The 18,746-nt window shown below is 44.4% G+C and overlaps 1 protein-coding gene across 2 annotated transcripts in view; it reads left to right on the forward strand.

Moving 5' to 3' along the window:
• LOC121532320 (lysine-specific demethylase 7B-like) overlaps positions 1–17,102 on the forward strand; it is a 42,131-nt gene extending 25,029 nt beyond the window's left edge. The window contains exons 5-21 of one of the 2 annotated variants that reach the window (XM_041838190.2): positions 3,940–4,081; positions 5,022–5,208; positions 5,493–5,655; positions 9,127–9,214; positions 10,767–10,873; positions 10,991–11,082; positions 11,319–11,405; positions 11,656–11,886; positions 12,048–12,172; positions 12,642–12,850; positions 12,937–13,031; positions 13,123–13,265; positions 13,385–13,533; positions 13,803–13,870; positions 14,070–14,358; positions 14,472–14,489; positions 15,105–17,102. In XM_041838190.2, coding sequence (XP_041694124.2) covers positions 3,940–4,081; positions 5,022–5,208; positions 5,493–5,655; positions 9,127–9,214; positions 10,767–10,873; positions 10,991–11,082; positions 11,319–11,405; positions 11,656–11,886; positions 12,048–12,172; positions 12,642–12,850; positions 12,937–13,031; positions 13,123–13,265; positions 13,385–13,533; positions 13,803–13,870; positions 14,070–14,358; positions 14,472–14,489; positions 15,105–15,118 — 2,207 coding nt within the window. In that variant the 3' untranslated portion in view covers positions 15,119–17,102. Of the gene's footprint in view, positions 1–3,939; positions 4,082–5,021; positions 5,209–5,492; positions 5,656–9,126; positions 9,215–10,766; positions 10,874–10,990; positions 11,083–11,318; positions 11,406–11,655; positions 11,887–12,047; positions 12,173–12,641; positions 12,851–12,936; positions 13,032–13,122; positions 13,266–13,384; positions 13,534–13,802; positions 13,871–14,069; positions 14,359–14,471 lie in introns of both variants that reach the window. The other variant, XM_041838189.2, reaches the window with a different exon arrangement.
• Positions 17,103–18,746: the final 1,644 nt, after the last annotated feature.

Below are 18,746 nucleotides of genomic sequence, written 5' to 3' on the forward strand. Positions count from 1 at the left end.
CATTATCAGACATCTCAGATTCATGTCCGGCTAAGTTTCTTTTAGGTTCAAATTTCGTTCACTCTGCTCCTTCAGTCTACTGTGTACACACACACACACACACACACAAAGAGTGGAGCCAAAACCATCTCACTTTTGCAACTAACCTGAGAAAGTGCCGCACTGGCCATTGTGCCTCTTAGCATGGGAATCATTGTGTCTCAAGGTTTTTTATTTCACGGGACCACCCATACACAAAAAAATATTATGCACGCATGACTGTAAGTCGCTTTGGATAAAAGCGTCTGCTAAATGGCATATTAAATCATTCTACGTACTGTTCTGTAGGTCTGAACACAGTTATTTGCCACTGGCAGAAGCACACAGACTTCTCCCAGTGATTCGTCACACTTCATTCTCACATAGTCTTCATGGCTCTGGGACTCCTGAAAGCTACTTGGCTTTCAGCTCCTAAGCTGCAATATGTAACTTTATGGGCGACCTGACCAAATTCACATAGAAGTGTGTGTTTATAGATCTGTCATTCTCATTGAAAGCAAGTCTAAGAAGCTTTAGATCTGTTCTATGTGCGCTCTTCAATGCTTTCCGTTCTAAAGTTTCGTTTTTGCGTCTTTTAATTTAGGTTTTATACAGTAGCTGAAAATACAATATTTTTGGTTATGGAAAATATATTTCACAGCGGTTTAAATGATACAATGATTCTCTACACTTTACTTGCTTGTTTCGTCACATAATCTGAAATTAGTTTAACTATTAGAATTTTAGCAACCAGGAAATGGCGGAGCGATTTCTGCATAGTGCATCTTTAAGCTAAGCCCGTGCCGTAATCAGTCTAGGTTAAGGTGTCAACCTCTGACAATGAAATTAAAATGGTCCAGTCAATGAATAACCTTATTCATGTATGGGTCTCTTTGGGGTTAGATTAGTTTGGGGGAAAAAAAATTTTATATATATATATATATATACACAGTGGGGAGAACAAGTATTTGATACACTGCCTATTTTGCAGGTTTTCCTACTTACAAAGCATGTAGAGGTCTGTAATTTTTATCATATGTACAATTCAACTGTGAGAGACGGAATCTAAAACAATAATCCAGAAAATCACATTGTATGATTTTTAAGTAATTAATTTGCATTTTATTGCATGGCATAAGTATTTGATACATCAGAAAAGCAGAACTTAATATTTGGTACAGAAACCTTTGTTTGCAATTACAGAGATGTACGTTTCCTGTAGGTCTTGACCAGGTTTGCACACACTGCAGCAGGGATTTTGGCCCACTCCTCCATACAGACCTTCTCCAGATCCTTCAGGTTTCGGGGCTGTTGCTGGGCAATACGGACTTTCAGCTCCCTCCAAAGATTTTCTATTGGGTTCAGGTCTGGAGACTGGCTAGGCCACTCCAGGACCTTGAGATGCTTCTTACGGAGCCACTCCTTAGTTGCCCTGGCTGTGTGTTTCGGGTTGTTGTCATGCTGGAAGGCCCAGCCACGACCCATCTTCAATGCTCTTACTGAGGGAAGGAGGTTGTTGGCCAAGATCTCACGATACATGGCCCCATCCATCCTCCCCTCAATACGGTGCAGTCGTTCTGTCCCCTTTGCAGAAAAGCATCCCCAAAGAATGATGTTTCCACCTCCATGCTTCACGGTTGGGATGGTGTTCTTGGGGTTGTACTCATCCTTCTTCTTCCTCCAAACACGGCGAGTGGAGTTTAGACCAGAAAGCTCTATTTTTGTCTCATCAGACCACATGACCTTCTCCCATTCCTCCTCTGGATCATCCAGATGGTCATTGGCAAACTTCAGACGGGCCTGGACATGCGCTGGCTTGAGCAGGGGGGACCTTGCGTGCGCTGCAGGATTTTAATCCATGACGGCGTAGTGTGTTACTAATGGTTTTCTTTGAGACTGTGGTCCCAGCTCTCTTCAGGTCATTGACCAGGTCCTGCCGTGTAGTTCTGGGCTGATCCCTCACCTTCCTCATGATCATTGATGCCCCACGAGGTGAGATCTTGCATGGAGCCCCAGACCGAGGGTGATTGACCGTCATCTTGAACTTCTTCAATTTTCTAATAATTGCGCCAACAGTTGTTGCCTTCTCACCAAGCTGCTTGCCTATTGTCCTGTAGCCCATCCCAGCCTTGTGCATGTCTACAATTCTATCCCTGATGTCCTTACACAGCTCTCTGGTCTTGGCCATTGTGGAGAGGTTGGAGTCTGTTTGATTGAGTGTGTGGACAGGTGTCTTTTATACAGGTAAAGAGTTCAAACAGGTAATGAGTGGAGAACAGGAGGGCTTCTTAAAGAAAAACTAACAGGTCTGTGAGAGCCGGAATTCTTACTGGTTGGTAGGTGATCAAATACTTATGTCATGCAATAAAATGCAAATTAATTACTTAAAAATCATACAATGTGATCTTCTGGATTTTTGTTTTAGATTCCGTCTCTCACAGTTGAAGTGTACCTATGATAAAAATTACAGACCTCTACATGCTTTGTAAGTAGGAAAACCTGCAAAATCGGCAGTGTATCAAATACTTGTTCTCCCCACTGTATGTATGTGTGTATATATATATATATATATATATATATATATTTATTATTATTTATTTTATTTTTTTAAGCAACTTTGAGATTCTGTTTGTAATGAAAAGCACTATATAAATATATTATTATATTCACATTGTTTAAATTCTTCATAACTCAAGCATTCACCACAGGCCAGCTGCCCAGCTAATCAATTTACCTCAGTGGGCACTCTGCCTGCTAGGCCCAGCAGGAACCTACCTGTAAGTTATTGTATTAAAAAATGTGTTTTCCATGCCGTCTCCATTTGGCCTAATGGCAAACCTGTTGTAAATCAGCTATTGTCCTTTTTGGAGCATGGTTTTAACATCACACTATCCAAGCACTTGTACTAGACCTGGTACTAAGAAAGCCCCATCTGTTCTCCAGGAAACATGTGCTCCTGGTCCCTGACTGTCACTGGATGAAAAGATTGATGAAGGGACATAATTGCTAATATGAGGACCATAAATATTTTCCCAGGACATTTGTGGCTGGAGAGATTTATTGCCCCCACTTGTCGTTGGTCGTACTACGCCCAGGTAGCGCCCTTCCCCGTTTGTGCACCAGTGCTCCCCTGGCCGTTCTGTATGTGAGGCTGCTCTGCCTCCAGCAGTTCCCTGACATCAGGCGGTGGCCAGCGGGGCCAAACAGGGCTGTGCTTGTACAACCACCAGCTGTCCTGGTACTGCCCCATGTTATCGGCAGGTCTGTTCAGCGTTCCCCCTCCGCCATTTTTTATTTGCAGTTTGCCAGTTGTACACAGGTGATGTTATTTACACACATGAAAGACATTAGCCAACTCTTACTAGCCCCACTTCTAGCCTTCCCTCCTCCTCCTCCTCCTCCTCCTCCTGCTGCCTCCATAACTGGGAGTACAGTAATTTTATCTGGAGAGATTGCTTTGGATGTTACAATGCACCTCCTCCAGTGGGGAGACTGCAGCAGCACTGAGGCATCCATCAGAAGTATAAGGGGGATTATGAACGCGTCAGCAAGCTTCACACCTTGCGACCTCCATCACTGGACATCTGCGCTTGAGAACTCTAGAGTGCCTCTGACTGGCCCCGTGGCTGGGCTGGGGGAGAGGGCAGGGATTGGACTGGTTTGTCTATCCCTGGTAGAATTAAAAATGTTACAGTATTTTTTTGAAAGCAGAGCTTAGCATTTATTAGTCTGCTGTTCTGTGATATTCTGTCACGAGTCACGCCTATAATATGGCTGTAATATCATTTCAAATCCATCTGGCACCTGTCCTTACCTAACATGCTACATTCAAGTGTTGTTAATGCCTGTCCTATCCTCAACTTTAGTCCTAACTGCCTCCTGCATGGCATAAATCATCTGAGCTGAAGCATTCTCTTGCAGGTGGTGACAAAATCGTGGATGTCATTGATGTTGCCAGACAGGCAGACAGCAAAATGAAACTAAGAGAGTTTGTCAAGTATTACTACAAACCTCATCGGCCAAAGGTGCTGAATGTGATCAGTCTGGAGTTTTCAGACACCAAGTAAGTATTGGTTACTTTTCACTACTAATAAATGTCCTGCTGCTGCTTTGATCATTGTATAATTTGGATTGACTTGAGTCTTTTCTGGATTCACTAAATATTCACCATTATAATAATTGTAGCTAAAAGCACTTAATAGCAATTGTTTTAGATTACATGCTATGATTCAGTGAATACTCCTGTGGTTCAGTGAAATTGTAGGACTATAATTGGGGCAAAATGTATATTTCCGAAACTTGCAAGCGTAGTAGTGAGAGGAGATGAGCGTTGCACTCCAGACAACAGGGATGCACATTCTTGCTGTGTTCAGAGGTACAGCGCTGACGGCACTATTGAAGATCTGCTGTCAACTACAGACAAGCGGAAGGAATCCACTGCCCACAGGCACTTTGCATGCAGCCTATTTACAGAGATGGAAGGGTTTGGAAAAAAATATGAGACTGAGCTTTGATCCTTCATGACTGAAGCATCAATGTTCTACCAGGCTTCACAGTGGAACTGATCATTTTAAAGATTGCATTTTTTATAAAAGAATGTGTATGGCGAAGGGTCTTGTCATCTGAAAAGGTGTCCTCTGGAGGAACCCCATCCAGTCCAACTGATTTAGAACCATCAGCTCTGCCTGATTAGCAGGCAGGGGGCGATGAAGCCCATCCCCACTACGGTAAGACGAGGCTTCAGACCTGTTTGTGCCAGGGTGGGTGATCTGTAAAACAGAAAGCAAAAACGGCAAAGAGGTGGGGAGAAATGCATTATTTTAAATGAATCTCATTGGTCAAATGCCTGGCTGATTTGGCGAACAGTGATCTGAAGGTGTCACATGACAAACGGTTCAGCCTTATTAGAGAGCAATGAGGGATGTATTGAAAGATGAGTAGCGTGACGAACAACTCTGCCTTACTGGTAGAGCATCCCTAAACTCTCCTTTGTATCCTGTCAGGATGGCAGCGCTGGTGGTGGTGCCTGATATCGCTCAGAAGATGTCCTGGGTGGAGAACTACTGGCCAGATGACTCCTTCTTCCCCAAGCCCTTTGTTCAGAAGTACTGCCTGATGGGGGTGAAGAACAGCTACACAGACTTCCACATAGACTTCGGAGGCACATCTGTGTGGTACCATGTACTCTGGGTAAACTGGGGAATTCCTTTGCGCAGCATATTTTATATCTTCAGACAGCAGCGTATCCCTTTTGAAATATGTGCTACGGTTACGCACAAGAGTTGTTCAAGCCTGTTTGCTTTGGCTATGTAGTCTGACAGCCCAGCATGATTAACCACATGCTTCTCCTGAGGTCTGTCACCCCTCAAGTTCTTACTCAAGCACCACTGACGACATGCTGGGTCTTGTTCATTTTCCTTCCCTTTTTTATGTTAGTAATTCAAATGTTCTCATTTTTCATCTTTGTCCTGAAGGGAGAGAAGATTTTCTACTTGATCAAGCCGACCCAGGCGAATCTTGCGCTATACGAGGCGTGGAGTTCGTCCCCCAACCAGAGCGAGGTGTTCTTCGGGGACAAGGTGGACCAGTGCTACAAGTGTGTGGTGCCGCAAGGAACCACTGTCCTCATCCCCACAGGTGAGGACAAAGTTTTATTTTAATTTTTAATTTTTATAAGGAACTTGTCTGAGTTCAAAGGGTTCAAATTGCTCTACTGTTAAAACATGCCTCATATACAGCACTATATTTCCAAAGCTCTGCTTCAGGGCATTCAAAAACACAAGAGCCATAAGGAGCCATAGAGCTGCTTTTCCACTTGGCATTGAGCGTAGCAGCTAGCCTTTAATGGCGTCTCACAGGAAGGCCTGTGTGATTTGTCTTCCACTGTGGACCTCCTTTGTCACCGTGGACACCAGCACCACATGCCACCTTCCTTCCGTCCACTTTGGTTCACAGAACTTCCCCACATCATATGGTCCTCCGATTTACATGGCAAGTCAAATAGGTGATGACGCGCTCAAAATGAATTGATACTCGTTAAAGGGAATATACACTAGATCTGAATGAATGAAATAATCTTATGAAATACTTTTTTCTTTACATAGTTGAATGTGCTGACAACAAAATCACACAAAAATTATCAATGGAAATCAAATCTATCAACCCATGGAGGTCTGGATTTGGAGTCACCCTCAAAATTAAAGTGGAAAACCACACTACAGGCTGATCCAACTTTGATGTAATGTCCTTAAAACAAGTCAAAATGAGGCTCAGAAGTGTGTGTGGCCTCCACGTGCCTGTATGACCTCCCTACAACGCCTGGGCATGCTCCTGATGAGGTGGCAGATGGTCTCCTGAGGGATCTCCTCCCAGACCTGGACTAAAGCATCCGCCAACTCCTGGACAGTCTGTGGTGCAACGTGGCGTTGGTGGATGGAGCGAGACATGATGTCCCAGATGTGCTCAATTGGATTCAGGTCTGGGGAACGGGCGGGCCAGTCCATAGCATCAATGCCTTCCTCTTGCAGGAACTGCTGACACACTCCAGCCACATGAGGTCTAGCATTGTCTTACATTAGGAGGAACCCAGGGCCAATCGCACCAGCATATGGTCTCACAAGGGGTCTGAGGATCTCATCTCGGTACCTAATGGCAGTCAGGCTACCTCTGGCGAGCACATGGAGGGCTGTGCGGCCCCCCAAAGAAATGCCACCCCACACCATGACTGACCCACCGCCAAACCGGTCATGCTGGAGGATGTTGCAGGCAGCAGAACGTTCTCCACGGCGTCTCCAGACTCTGTCACGTCTGTCACATCTGCTCAGTGTGAACCTGCTTTCATCTGTGAAGAGCACAGGGCGCCAGTGGCGAATTTGCCAATCTTGGTGTTCTCTGGCAAATGCCAAACGTCCTGCACGGTGTTGGGCTGTAAGCACAACCCCCACCTGTGGACGTCGGGCCCTCATACCACCCTCATGGAGTCTGTTTCTGACCGTTTGAGCAGGCACATGCACATTTGTGGCCTGCTGGAGGTCATTTTGCAGGGCTCTGGCAGTGCTCCTCCTGCTCCTCCTTGCACAAAGGCGGAGGTAGCGGTCCTGCTTCTGGGTTGTTGCCCTCCTACGGCCTCCTCCACGTCTCCTGATGTACTGGCCTGTCTCCTGGTAGCGCCTCCATGCTCTGGACACTACGCTGACAGACACAGCAAACCTTCTTGCCACAGCTCGCATTGATGTGCCATCCTGGATGAGCTGCACTACCTGAGCCACTTGTGTGGGTTGTAGACTCCGTCTCATGCTACCACTAGAGTGAAAGCACCGCCAGCATTCAAAAGTGACCAAAACATCAGCCAGGAAGCATAGGAACTGAGAAGTGGTCTGTGGTCACCACCTGCGAAACCAGTCCTTTATTGGGGGTGTCTTGCTAATTGCCTATAATTTCCACCTGTTGTCTATTCCATTTGCACAACAGCATGTGAAATGTATTGTCAATCAGTGTTGCTTCCTAAGTGGACAGTTTGATTTCACAGAAGTGTGATTGACTTGGAGTTACATTGTGTTGTTTAAGTGTTCCCTTTATTTTTTTGAGCAGTGTATTTATTTTATTATCCAGTTTCTGTAGCCACACGGCGGAGAAGCAGATTTCCAAGTTATTTATAGTGACATTTTTTTCACTAGAGGGAAACCACACAGCTTCACACAGAGCTGCTTTTCCCAGTTGGTGGGCTGGGGTGTGTAAAGCTCTCTGGGCTGATGATGCTAGCAGACGCTGTGAGAGAGTGACATTACGAGTGGCTCCCTACTGGGAGAGAGGCCCGGCCCAGATCCATATTGGGTCACGCTCATGGTCCCTCTCCACCAGCCTGTCAAACCGTTCCCACAGGCCCCCAGTACATACACACCTCAGTACATAAACGGACACAACCAGCATTCTTTAATATGCAAACAATGTTAATCCCCATGAAAGACATTGTTAATCAGTGTCCCGCTAAAGCATGACACTCATAAACATGGTAGCCATGGGCTACCTAGCTTAAGAGCGTTGGGCCAGTAACCGAAGGTCTCTGGTTCGGGTCCCCGAGCCGGCAATGTGGAAAATCTGCCTTTCTGCCCTTTAGCAAGGCAGTTAACCCCCAACAACTGCTCCCCGGGCGCCGACGATGTGGACGTCGATTAAGGCAGCCCCCCGCACCTCTCCGATTCAGAGGTGTTGGGTTAAATGCGGCAGACACATTTCAGTTGAATGCATTCAGTTGTACAACTGACTAGGCATCCCCCTTTCCCTTTCCCAATCTCAATGTGCGTTTGGGTGGACTTTCCAGGGTGTTTGCCAAAACAAGCAAGCTAAGGATGTTTTCTCCAGGGAAAGTGCCAAGACTAATACAACATATGTTTCTATCTCCTGATGTCGTAGATTAATGTAAATGAAATAACATTTCAGCTAAAGAGAATTGTAGAGAATTTTAACTATGGCTCATCAGCATGAGCACACACCTTTATGGATTAAGGTGCAAATTATTGTTACAATTATGTTGTAACATAATTACAGTGTCTGAAATGGTTTATCACGGGAAGCCAAAGGCCCCCTGGTAGGGAAGGTCAGAGTTGGGCTCTTAATGGCTGGTATGTAGGCGACCTGCAGACAGGCAGGGGATGAGAGAGAACCCCACCTGGTATCAGCCATCCATATAATCTCTTGAGCGGCTACCGTCCTCTCTCTGCTGGGGCCACAGCAACGCCGTGTTCACCCTCCATGACAGGGCATTTATTATGTTTAGGGTCCACCGGCACAGCATCGTCACACCTGTTTGGCTGCACTGCTGCCACATGGAAGTATATATCCTCTGGTGTAACAGAACCATTTCCTAAACCCTTTGATGTGTCTAAAACACACAGCTGGAAAGCAAGAATTCCAAAATGTTCCAAATTAAATGTTTAAATGTATTTCATGCAAAGCAGATTTCAGAGAAACTTGAAACTGGAGAGGGTGATGGATTGATTTTCAGTTGGCGGACTGTGTGTGCGTGTGTTTTTTCTGCCTGCTACTGGCCTTTTGCTCCACATCGGTGGGTTAGCTGTTGATTTGGTCCATCCTCCTCTGTGTTCCCAGGATGGATCCATGCTGTTCTCACCTCTCAGGATTGCATGGCATTCGGAGGGAACTTCCTCCACAACCTCAACATAGGCATGCAGCTCAGGTGAGCACCTGAAATACTGCCCCTCTGGCCTATGCTCATTCTATTAACTTTCTTTATTGGTATTAACCTAAGTAATAACATTATGAAATTAATGGCCAAATACACAGCTGTTATCTTCTGCTCCTTTTAATGACCAGTAATGAAGTAGTGGTAGAATGTCTATGGTTTGACTGTGATCCCACTGGGCACAAACTGGTTGAATCAACGTTGTTTCCACTTCATTTCTAAAAACAACAAGAAAATGTGATGATGAATCAACGTGAAAAACTGATTGGATTTTGGGAATGTGTGTATGTGTGTATATATATATATATATATATAATGTGTATATGTATATATGTATATTATACTGAACAAAAATATAAAGGCAACCATTTCTATGATTTTACTGAGTTACAGTTCATATAAGGAGATCAGCCGATTTAAATACATTCATTAGGCCCTAATCTATGGATTTCACATGACTGGGCAGGGGCATAGCCATGGGTGGGCCTGGGAGGGCATAGGCCCACCCACTTGGGAGCCAGGCCCAGCCAATCAATTCGTTTTTCCCCACAAGGGCTTTATTACAGACATAAATACTCCTCAGTTTCATCAGCTGTCCAGGTGGCTTGTCTCAGATGATCCCGCAGGTGAAGAAGCCGGATGTGGAGGTCCTGGGCTGGCGTGGTTACACGTGGTCTGCTGTTGTGAGGCCCGGTTGGACGTACTACCAAATTCTCTAAAACGACATTGGAGGCGGCTTATGGTAGAGAAATGAACATTCAATTTTCTGGCAACAGCTCTGGTGGACATTCCTTGCAGTCAGCATGCCAATTGCGCGCTCCCTCAAAATTGAGACATCTGTGGATTGTGTTGTGACAAAACTGCACATTTAAGAGTGGCCTTTTATTGTCCCCAGCACAAGGTGCACCTGTGTAATGATAATGCTGTTTAATCCGATTATTGATATGCCACACCTGTCAGGTGGATGGATTATCTTGGCAAAGGAGAAATGCTCACTAACAGGGATGTAAACAAATTTGTGCGCAAAATTTGAGATAAATAAGCTTTTTGTGCATATGGAAGATTTCTGGGATCTTTTATTTCAGCTCATGAAACATGGGTTCAACACTTTACATGTTGCGTTTTATAGTTTTGTTGTGTGTGTGTGTGTCAATAAATTAAAACGCCACTAATATACAAAAAAAAGTTAGATTTGTCCTGTATTTCAGTCAGACTTCCTATTCATTTGATGAGAATTGACATTCCAACCCGTCTCTTTTGCAGTCACGTTGTGCTTATGACAAGACATATAACAGTAAGGATGTGTTACTGGTGATGTTAAACACTTCGCCAATCGTTGTTGAGATCTGATATTCTGCGCAGCGCAAGAAGAGACGTAGGTCAATGTCATATCGTCAACCAATCACATATTTAAAAATATTATTGTAGGCTACCGTCCTGCAAAATCATCCCGTTGTCCCGCATTTGAGTATTTTAAATGTGGTCACCCTAGGTCTCAGCACTGTGGAGCTGTGTTTGACCTCTATTGCTGCATCCTCAACTACAGGTGTTATGAGATGGAGTGGCGGTTAAAGACTCCGGACCTTTTCAAATTCCCTTACTTTGAGGCCATCTGCTGGTACGTGGCCAAAAATCTACTGGAGACTCTAAAAGGTGAGAGAAATACCACTTTGCGGAAGTGTTTGTTGCTGTTTCGGTGATGTCCCCTTCTTTGGTGACACTTGCCCTTTTTTTTTCAACATCCTTCTCATAAGATTCCTGTCTTCTCAGAGTTACGAGAGGATAACTGCCAGCCCCCAGCCTACCTGACAGATGGAGTGAAAGCCTTGATTACTGCACTGAAGAACTGGCTGAAACGAGAGGTAGGATACTACAGGAAACCAGATTATTTTGTCCGTGCAACATCCGACTTTACAGAATAGGACGTTTGGGCACATTATCTACACTCTACTGTAATCTACACTGGGCTCCTTCAAGGTCAATGGTGGGCAGGTTGTATCCGGTGTGATGGTATGACCTGGCTGGGAACCTGTAACCACCATCTGCAGACAGACCGTACAAGCCCCTCATTATCCCCCTGCTCTCTGCCTCTCCTCAGGTCACAGAGCCGGCCAGCGAGGTCCCGGACCATATCAGACCCAACCATCTGATTAAAGAACTCACAAAGGAAATCCGCTACCTGGAGGTAAGGCCCAGCGTGGAGCCTGGGAGGGGAAAGAGGTCCTCAGGCTGTAATGTGAAAACATAAAGGAGAAGTAAAGCTCACAGTACTTGGAGCTGGTTCTAAACATTTGTGCTCAGAGTAAAAGTTGGCTGTTCCTCATCATCTTTTCCTCTTTGTCTTTTATAAATACCAGGTCAAAAGCACTGTGTTTCTTTGAAGCTGGATATTGTAGCGTTGTGGTTCTGTACTAACTAGCATCTCTTAACCACAGGAGGAGGAGCAGAGTGGAGGTAGCAAGCCAATTAAATCTCAGGGATGTGGAGCGTGCCTGCTGACGCGGTCAACTCTGGACAAGGCTAGCCATCATGCTCGCAGGACAGCTAGGCGGCTACGGCACCACCACCATCATCACCATGCGCCCAAGACCCCCTCCAACCTGGAGATCCTGGAGCTGCACACACGACAGGTGCTCAAGAGGCTGGAGGTGGGACCCTTTGAGGAGGTGAGGGCACACACTACCCTCTCCCCCATGCTGCTTGGTGTAACCCATTATGCAACTCCATTTCTCCTGGATTATCCATGTCTTGGAGGACGTTACTCATACACTGAGGCTAGGTTCATTATAAACTTTTGTTAAAGTAAATCTCTATGCCACTTTCTCAGGATGTCGCATTCAGCTCCACGGTGATGGCCAAGTTCAACAAGGCGTCCATGGCATCGGCTGCAGCGGTGGAGCGGAGCCCGGACAACAACCTCCTACTAGTGATGTGCAATGGCAGGATTATTAGGTGAGTTGGAAGAACCCCCACCCCCCTCTCTGGCACCCTTGGCCCCTAGGCTGCCTGTGACCTTTCCAGGGAAGGAGCCTAGGATCTGGGGCCTGGGTTAATGGTTCCTCTGCCCCCCGACAACTCAAGTCCTGAGTCATGCATCACCTCCCCACAGGTAGAGCAATGACTCACTACCTACTCAACACCCAACACCTCTGACTGGCTTTGACGATGCTCCGCACTGCTCGACTTATTGGCTGGAGCGGTTTCATGTTACAACTCAGAGCTGCCATTGTGCAGCCTTAACATGTTAGGACGTACCACCTGCACTATGCAATCTTTACATGTTTCAACTCATCACTTAAATAAACTTTAACCAAAATAACAGGAGGTAAGATGGGTTTCAGTGCCAAATGCTGTGGTTTGTCTATTTGTTTGCCTCCAGGCTATTTCTCCCCTTCTTACTATTGTGTGTATGTGTGCACAGAGATGAGCGTCGTCACACCAGGTTGAAGAGTAGTCTGGTGCAGGACGGTAAGAGGACTGGCGACCACCAGAGGGAAGGGGTCCTGGTGAAGACAGAGATCAATGACAGCAAGCAGGAACAGCACCGAGACCAAGAGAGAGAGGAGAAACCCAGCCCCCTCAGCAGTGAGTCTAACTGGTCAAGTCACCAGCTGTCAATCAACGGTTTAGGTAGGCTCAACTTTGAATGCACCAGAATTTCACGTAAAAATTAGGTGCAGAGATATTTCATTCATCCTTCTCTTTTTCCTCCTCAGAGTTTTTCGAAAGAGTGAATACCGAACTCAGGGAAGGAGCCGCGGTGTACTCCGACATTTCAGACTCTGAGTCCAAAGAACGTTGCTCTACGCAGGTAGCTAATCCCACTTCCTTTCAAGGGCCCTGTCTCTCCTTCAAACAGAAGAAGTGTTTAAGTTGTAAAGTTGTCTATGTGATTTGTGCAGAAAAAGGACTCCTCAGGGGAAGATTCGGGGAGCTCAGAGGAGGAGGATAAGGAGCAATGCAGGACAGAGCGAGGCACAGGCAGTGTGACGGACCTGCACCAGGCCAGCCAGGCCTTCCGCCACTTCCACAAACCACTCAAAAGGTACAGGAAGCATGGATGAATGGACCAAGTGGCATTCTTGTTCTAAGGATTCTGCATGATTCATTCATTATCCAGTTGAGTTAAGAGATTCATTAAGTTGTTCCTATACTCGTTTTCAGACAACGCCCTACCTCTCCAACCACAGAAGAAGAGGCTATTGAGGGCATGCTGTCCATGGCAGGGCTGCTTTATCCTCAGCGACCAGAGGAGAGCAGCACTGCCCAGGAGCCCTGGTGGTCCAGGCCGGCCCATCAATCCCCCGACAGTGGTACACTCCAGTCCTGAAATGCTTATAAACACCATTTGACTAAGCCCCTAATTCAAGGGCGGCAGGTAGCTTAGTGGGTAAGAGCGTTGTGCCAGTAACCGAAAGGTCGCTGGTTCTAATCCCTGAGCCGACTAGGTGAAAAATCTGTCGATGTGCCCTTAACCCTAATTGCTCCTGTAAGTCGCTCTGGATAAGAGCGTCTGCTAAATGACTAAAATGTAAATGTAATCCATTTCAGATAGTAAACTTTCTCTGTGGTTGTTCTGTAGGTGGAAGAGAGCCTGTGTCAGGGGAGGAGAGCCAGGATTCAGACAGCAACTCCACACTGAGCCTTCAGGTAATAATCAAGGATGAATGGGTCATGCCTGCACATGCTGAGACTGACGTCTATTAAGACTGATGTCTCTAATTTGAGACTACATCAGAATCACTCACTCTGTATTTGAATGACTGATATTCCTCTCTAGGTAACAAGTTGGGATTTTGTTCAAAGAACAGCAGATCCAATTTAAAGTAATAGTCTCGCCTTCCTTTAGGATGAGCGGAGGGCCCAGCAGCATGTGCGTAAGGAGTGTCGAGCCGAGCTTAGCCAGCGGATCCAGGAGAACAAGAACTTCATGGACAGTCAGAGCAGTGGGAGTAACAGTAACAGCAGCGAGGCCTGGGGGGACCAAAGCCCCTCTCAGGCTGCCTCTAGCCCCCTCCACCTGGACCCCAGCTCAGGGACTGACTACCAGTACAGTGAGACCTCCCTGTCACCCCCCCGGCACCCCTCCAAGAGGCCCGCTCCAAACACCCCACCCATCAGTAATCAAGCGACTAAAGGTTTGACTCCATATTTCTTTATTTTATTTAGCTGAAATTAGCGTAGCATTATTCCTCTCTCTATCTCGCTCATCCTTTTGTTATTGATCTCTGTGCAATGTTTTTCTCCTCAGGAAAACGTCCTAAGAAAGGTATGACCACCGCTAAGCAGAGACTGGGGAAGATTCTCAAGCTGAGCAGGAACAACCACTTCTTGCTATAGCACTTAAGACCCTGATGTCTCCAGAAAGAACTTTGAGAAGGCACAACTCACCCCCCTGCCCATATACTGTTTCGGTTTTGACTCACATTTTACAAAAATCATCACTTGGATGGATTGACCTGAAACATTAATGGCCACATGCTTGATGTGCAAGTATTGGATGTAGGGCTGTCAGAATTAATCAGTTAACTTGAGTTAACTTTTTGTAATTTTAGTGCACTCTTTTTATTTGTATTTTTTTGGGGGGATTAATCGCATTGTCTGAAAGCGTTCAAAATAAACTGAAACATTCAAAATACAGAATCTATACAGTTAAAACAACGATGCGATGTCCAAAAAAGTTGACATTTAGGTTGAAGAAAGTGTGCTTTATCAATTTACCTGATTTGGCTAACTGTTACTTTGGACAAAATCAAGACTTCAATATTCTTGTAATGCTTTTTGTATAAACAAATTACAATTACAGCTCAATTTGAGCAAACTCTGAATTTGCAATTTAATCGTGATTCATCGTGATAACTCCGTTTATTTTATCGTTTGACAGCCCTAATTGGATGACAAGATAATGGATTTACACAAGCAAGCACACAGTTTCCCACGGTGAAGTGATGGTGCGCAAAAAATAAAAATGCATGGATCCTCAGCAGTGACATTGGATTGTATAGGATCCTCAGCAGTGACATTGGATTGTATAGGATCCTCAGCAGTGACATTGGATTGTATAGGATCCTCAGCAGTGACATTGGATTGTATAGGATCCTCAGCAGTGACATTGGATTGTATAGGATCCTCAGCAGTGACATTGGATTGTATAGGATCCTCAGCAGTGACATTGGATTGTATAGGATCCTCAGCAGTGACATTGGATTGTATAGGATCCTCAGCAGTGACATTGGATTGTATAGGATCCTCAGCAGTGACATTGGATTGTATAGGATCCTCAGCAGTGACATTGGATTGTATAGGATCCTCAGCAGTGACATTGGATTGTATAGGATCCTCAGCAGTGACATTGGATTGTATAGGATCCTCAGCAGTGACATTGGATTGTATATGATCTGGCCATCAAAAGAGCTATGTAGTAAACATGGCTTTGTTTCAGAGTTGAAGCACCGCAACAACACTGGATTGTCCAAAGATGCATGGCAGTGGGAATTTAAATGACGTTTGATACAACAACATCTGCATCTGAGCCACGCACTGTGGTATCTATTTTGACTGGTGTATTTTACTTAAGGCTTGCACTAGCCCTTCCAACCAACACTACTTGTTATGCCACAACAAGCAAATAATGTTGTTTAAGCCAAGAATGGCAAGCTTTCTGCTACCAGAGTTTTCATCACCTCTCTTTGGGACATTGTCTTGAGTTGGTTTGGTCTGACTTAAGAGCAAGAATGATGCTATGGTGTTGGAACTCATTTTAAATGGTGCTGAAGTGCATATTCATGATATCCTTTCGTCTACCCTCTTGTTACAATCACACCAGTGATTGAATTTCAGAGGGGGGGATATTTTGATGCAGTTTACTGAAGGGGTTACGACTCCTTATTGCTCTTTAGTTGGATCACTGACCATATCAAATGTGTTCCTTTGGTGCCACCTATTGGTCAAAGGAGGGCAGGAGCATTGAGAGTGCTGTTATTATGAAATGTTTCTGAAATTGCAAAAAGCTATCAAGTAGCAAATGTACTGAATTTATTTACAGAAAATATAAGTTATCCTTAATTTATTTCACTTTCTCTTTTGGTGTTTGTGTTTTATTGTTATTTTTCTTTTAATGGTTTTGAATGATGTGAAAAAAGTTAATAATGGCTATGATGTGACAATGACAATACTGTTACAATGGTTAATGTAACGGGTGTGTGATTTATGTTTTATATTCGCAAACCGGTTGTATATGTTGCCTCTATCACATTTGTATGGGTGGATTTAAGCAAAAATCTACTAACATGTGGAACTAAATTTGATTTAAAATGTTTGGGAGATGATACACATTTCTTATCTTCTAGGTCGGCTAAGATTGAAGAAAAAAAAAGATCAAAGAATATTTGTCTTACTCATTTGTATGAATTTGAAATAATATTTATTTTTTTATAAATGTGTCTTTAGTGACCCTGATAACTTTGCAATTGTACAAAGTGTATGTGAGAAATGTAATTATGGCTACTGATCCAGTTATTGTTAGTGTATGTTTATTTTCCCTGTCACTATACCCTTATATTGGCTTGAAAGACCTCGGGTTGGATTTTGAATTGGTGGTCTTTTGTTGTTGTTGATAATGCCAAAAATGTGATTACCATGAATAGGCGAAGTGAGAGATTGCTCCTGTTGGTGTCTTTCTAAGGGACCCATTCTCTTGACTTAAGAAACTTTTTTTTATTGTTTTCATAAGCGACATGAAATGACCCATCATCTCGGACACATTTTCTGATCATTCATTTTATTAACATTTTTATGTCATTGGTATTACAAGTGCCACCAGGAAACCCATTTAGTTGTGACCTTGACTCCTTTTTATGGAAATTGAATTATGCTGCCTGTCTTCCTGACTTTCATTCCAAAATCTTGTTTGTTCATACATGTCAATCGTCGTCACTTCAATGAGTGAATGGTGGACTGCTCTGCTATGTTACGACTGCTCTGCTATGTTACGACTGCTCTGCTATGTTACGACTGCTCTGCTATGTTACGACTGCTCTACTATGTTACGACTGCTCAGGGCTCTTTTGGTGGTGACTGTTTCTAAACTAAGAAATGTTAAATATTTATTTTGTGGACATTGCTACAGAGAATGGTTGCACCAAAAGAAGCAAACTCTTGAATGCAAATCCCCTTCCTGCATTTAGCACATAGCACGCCAACAGAGGGGACCCCAAGTGAAGTTGAGCCATCTACAAAATCCTCACCATTCTTGTATGCTATCTGCCAAGGCATATTGCACTAACTTCCAGGTTTAAGCATATCAAATCGCTTTAGATGCCCCCATTCAAGTATTTGTGACAGAACTGAGTTTCCATCATGAATTGACGTTTACTCCATACCCTCATGCTCATGGTGCCATCTTCCTGGCTACCTACTGTATTTAGCCATTGTGCTTGGCTATACAGTGAGCTTCAAAAGTATTGGGATAGTGACTTTTTTGGCTCTGTACTCCAGCACTTTGGATTTGAAGATATACAGTAGCTATGAGGTTAAGTCAGCTTTAATTTGATGGTATTTTCATCCAAATCTGGTGAACCGCGTAGAAATTACAGCACTTTTTGGACATGGTCGCCCCATTTTAGGGGATCAAAAGTATTGGAACTAATTCACTTGTGTATTAAAGTAGTCAAAAGTTTAGTATTTGGTCCCATATTGCTAGCATGCAATGATTACATCAAGCTTGTGACTACAAACTTGTTGGATGCATTTGCTGTTTGTTTTGGTTGTGTTTCAGATTATTTTGTGCCCAATAACTTATTTCTCTCAAATTTGGACCACAAACCTGTTTACATCCCTGTTAGTGAGCATTTCTCCATTGCCAAGATAATCCATCCACCTAAGAGGTGTGGCATATCAAGAAACTGATTAAACAGCATGATCATTACACAGGTGCACCTTGTGCTGGGGACAGAAGGTCACTCTAAAATGTGCCGTTTTGTCACAACAGAATGCCACAGATGTCTCAAGTTTTGAGAGAGCGCGCAATTGGCATGCTGACTGGAGGAATGTCCACCAGAGCTGTTGCCAAATACTTAAATGTTCATTTCTCTACCATTAGCCGCTTCCAACTTTGTTTTAGAGAATTTGGCAGTACATCCGACCGGCGTCACAACCACAGACCACGTTTAACCACACCAGCCTAGGACCTCCACATCCGGCTTCTTCACCTGCGAGATCGTCTGAGGTGGTGCTGAGGAGTATATCTGTCTGTAATAAAGCCCTTTTGTGGGGAAAAACTCATTCTGATTGGATGGGCCTGGTTCCCCAGTGGGTGGGCCTGGCTCCCAAGTGGGTGGGCATATGCCCAGTCATGTGAAATCCATAGATTAGGGCCTAATGAATTCATTTCAATTTACTGATTTCCTTATATGAACTGTAACTCAGTAAAATGTTGCATTATTTTTGTTCAGTATAGAAGTGTTTAGAAACATTATCTTCTTTACAATAAAATGTACTCTAAAATGACTACATGATTTGCCATTAA

Source organism: Coregonus clupeaformis, chromosome 19, assembly GCF_020615455.1.
Source record: "Coregonus clupeaformis isolate EN_2021a chromosome 19, ASM2061545v1, whole genome shotgun sequence".
In the NCBI taxonomy this organism is placed as follows: domain Eukaryota; kingdom Metazoa; phylum Chordata; class Actinopteri; order Salmoniformes; family Salmonidae; genus Coregonus; species Coregonus clupeaformis.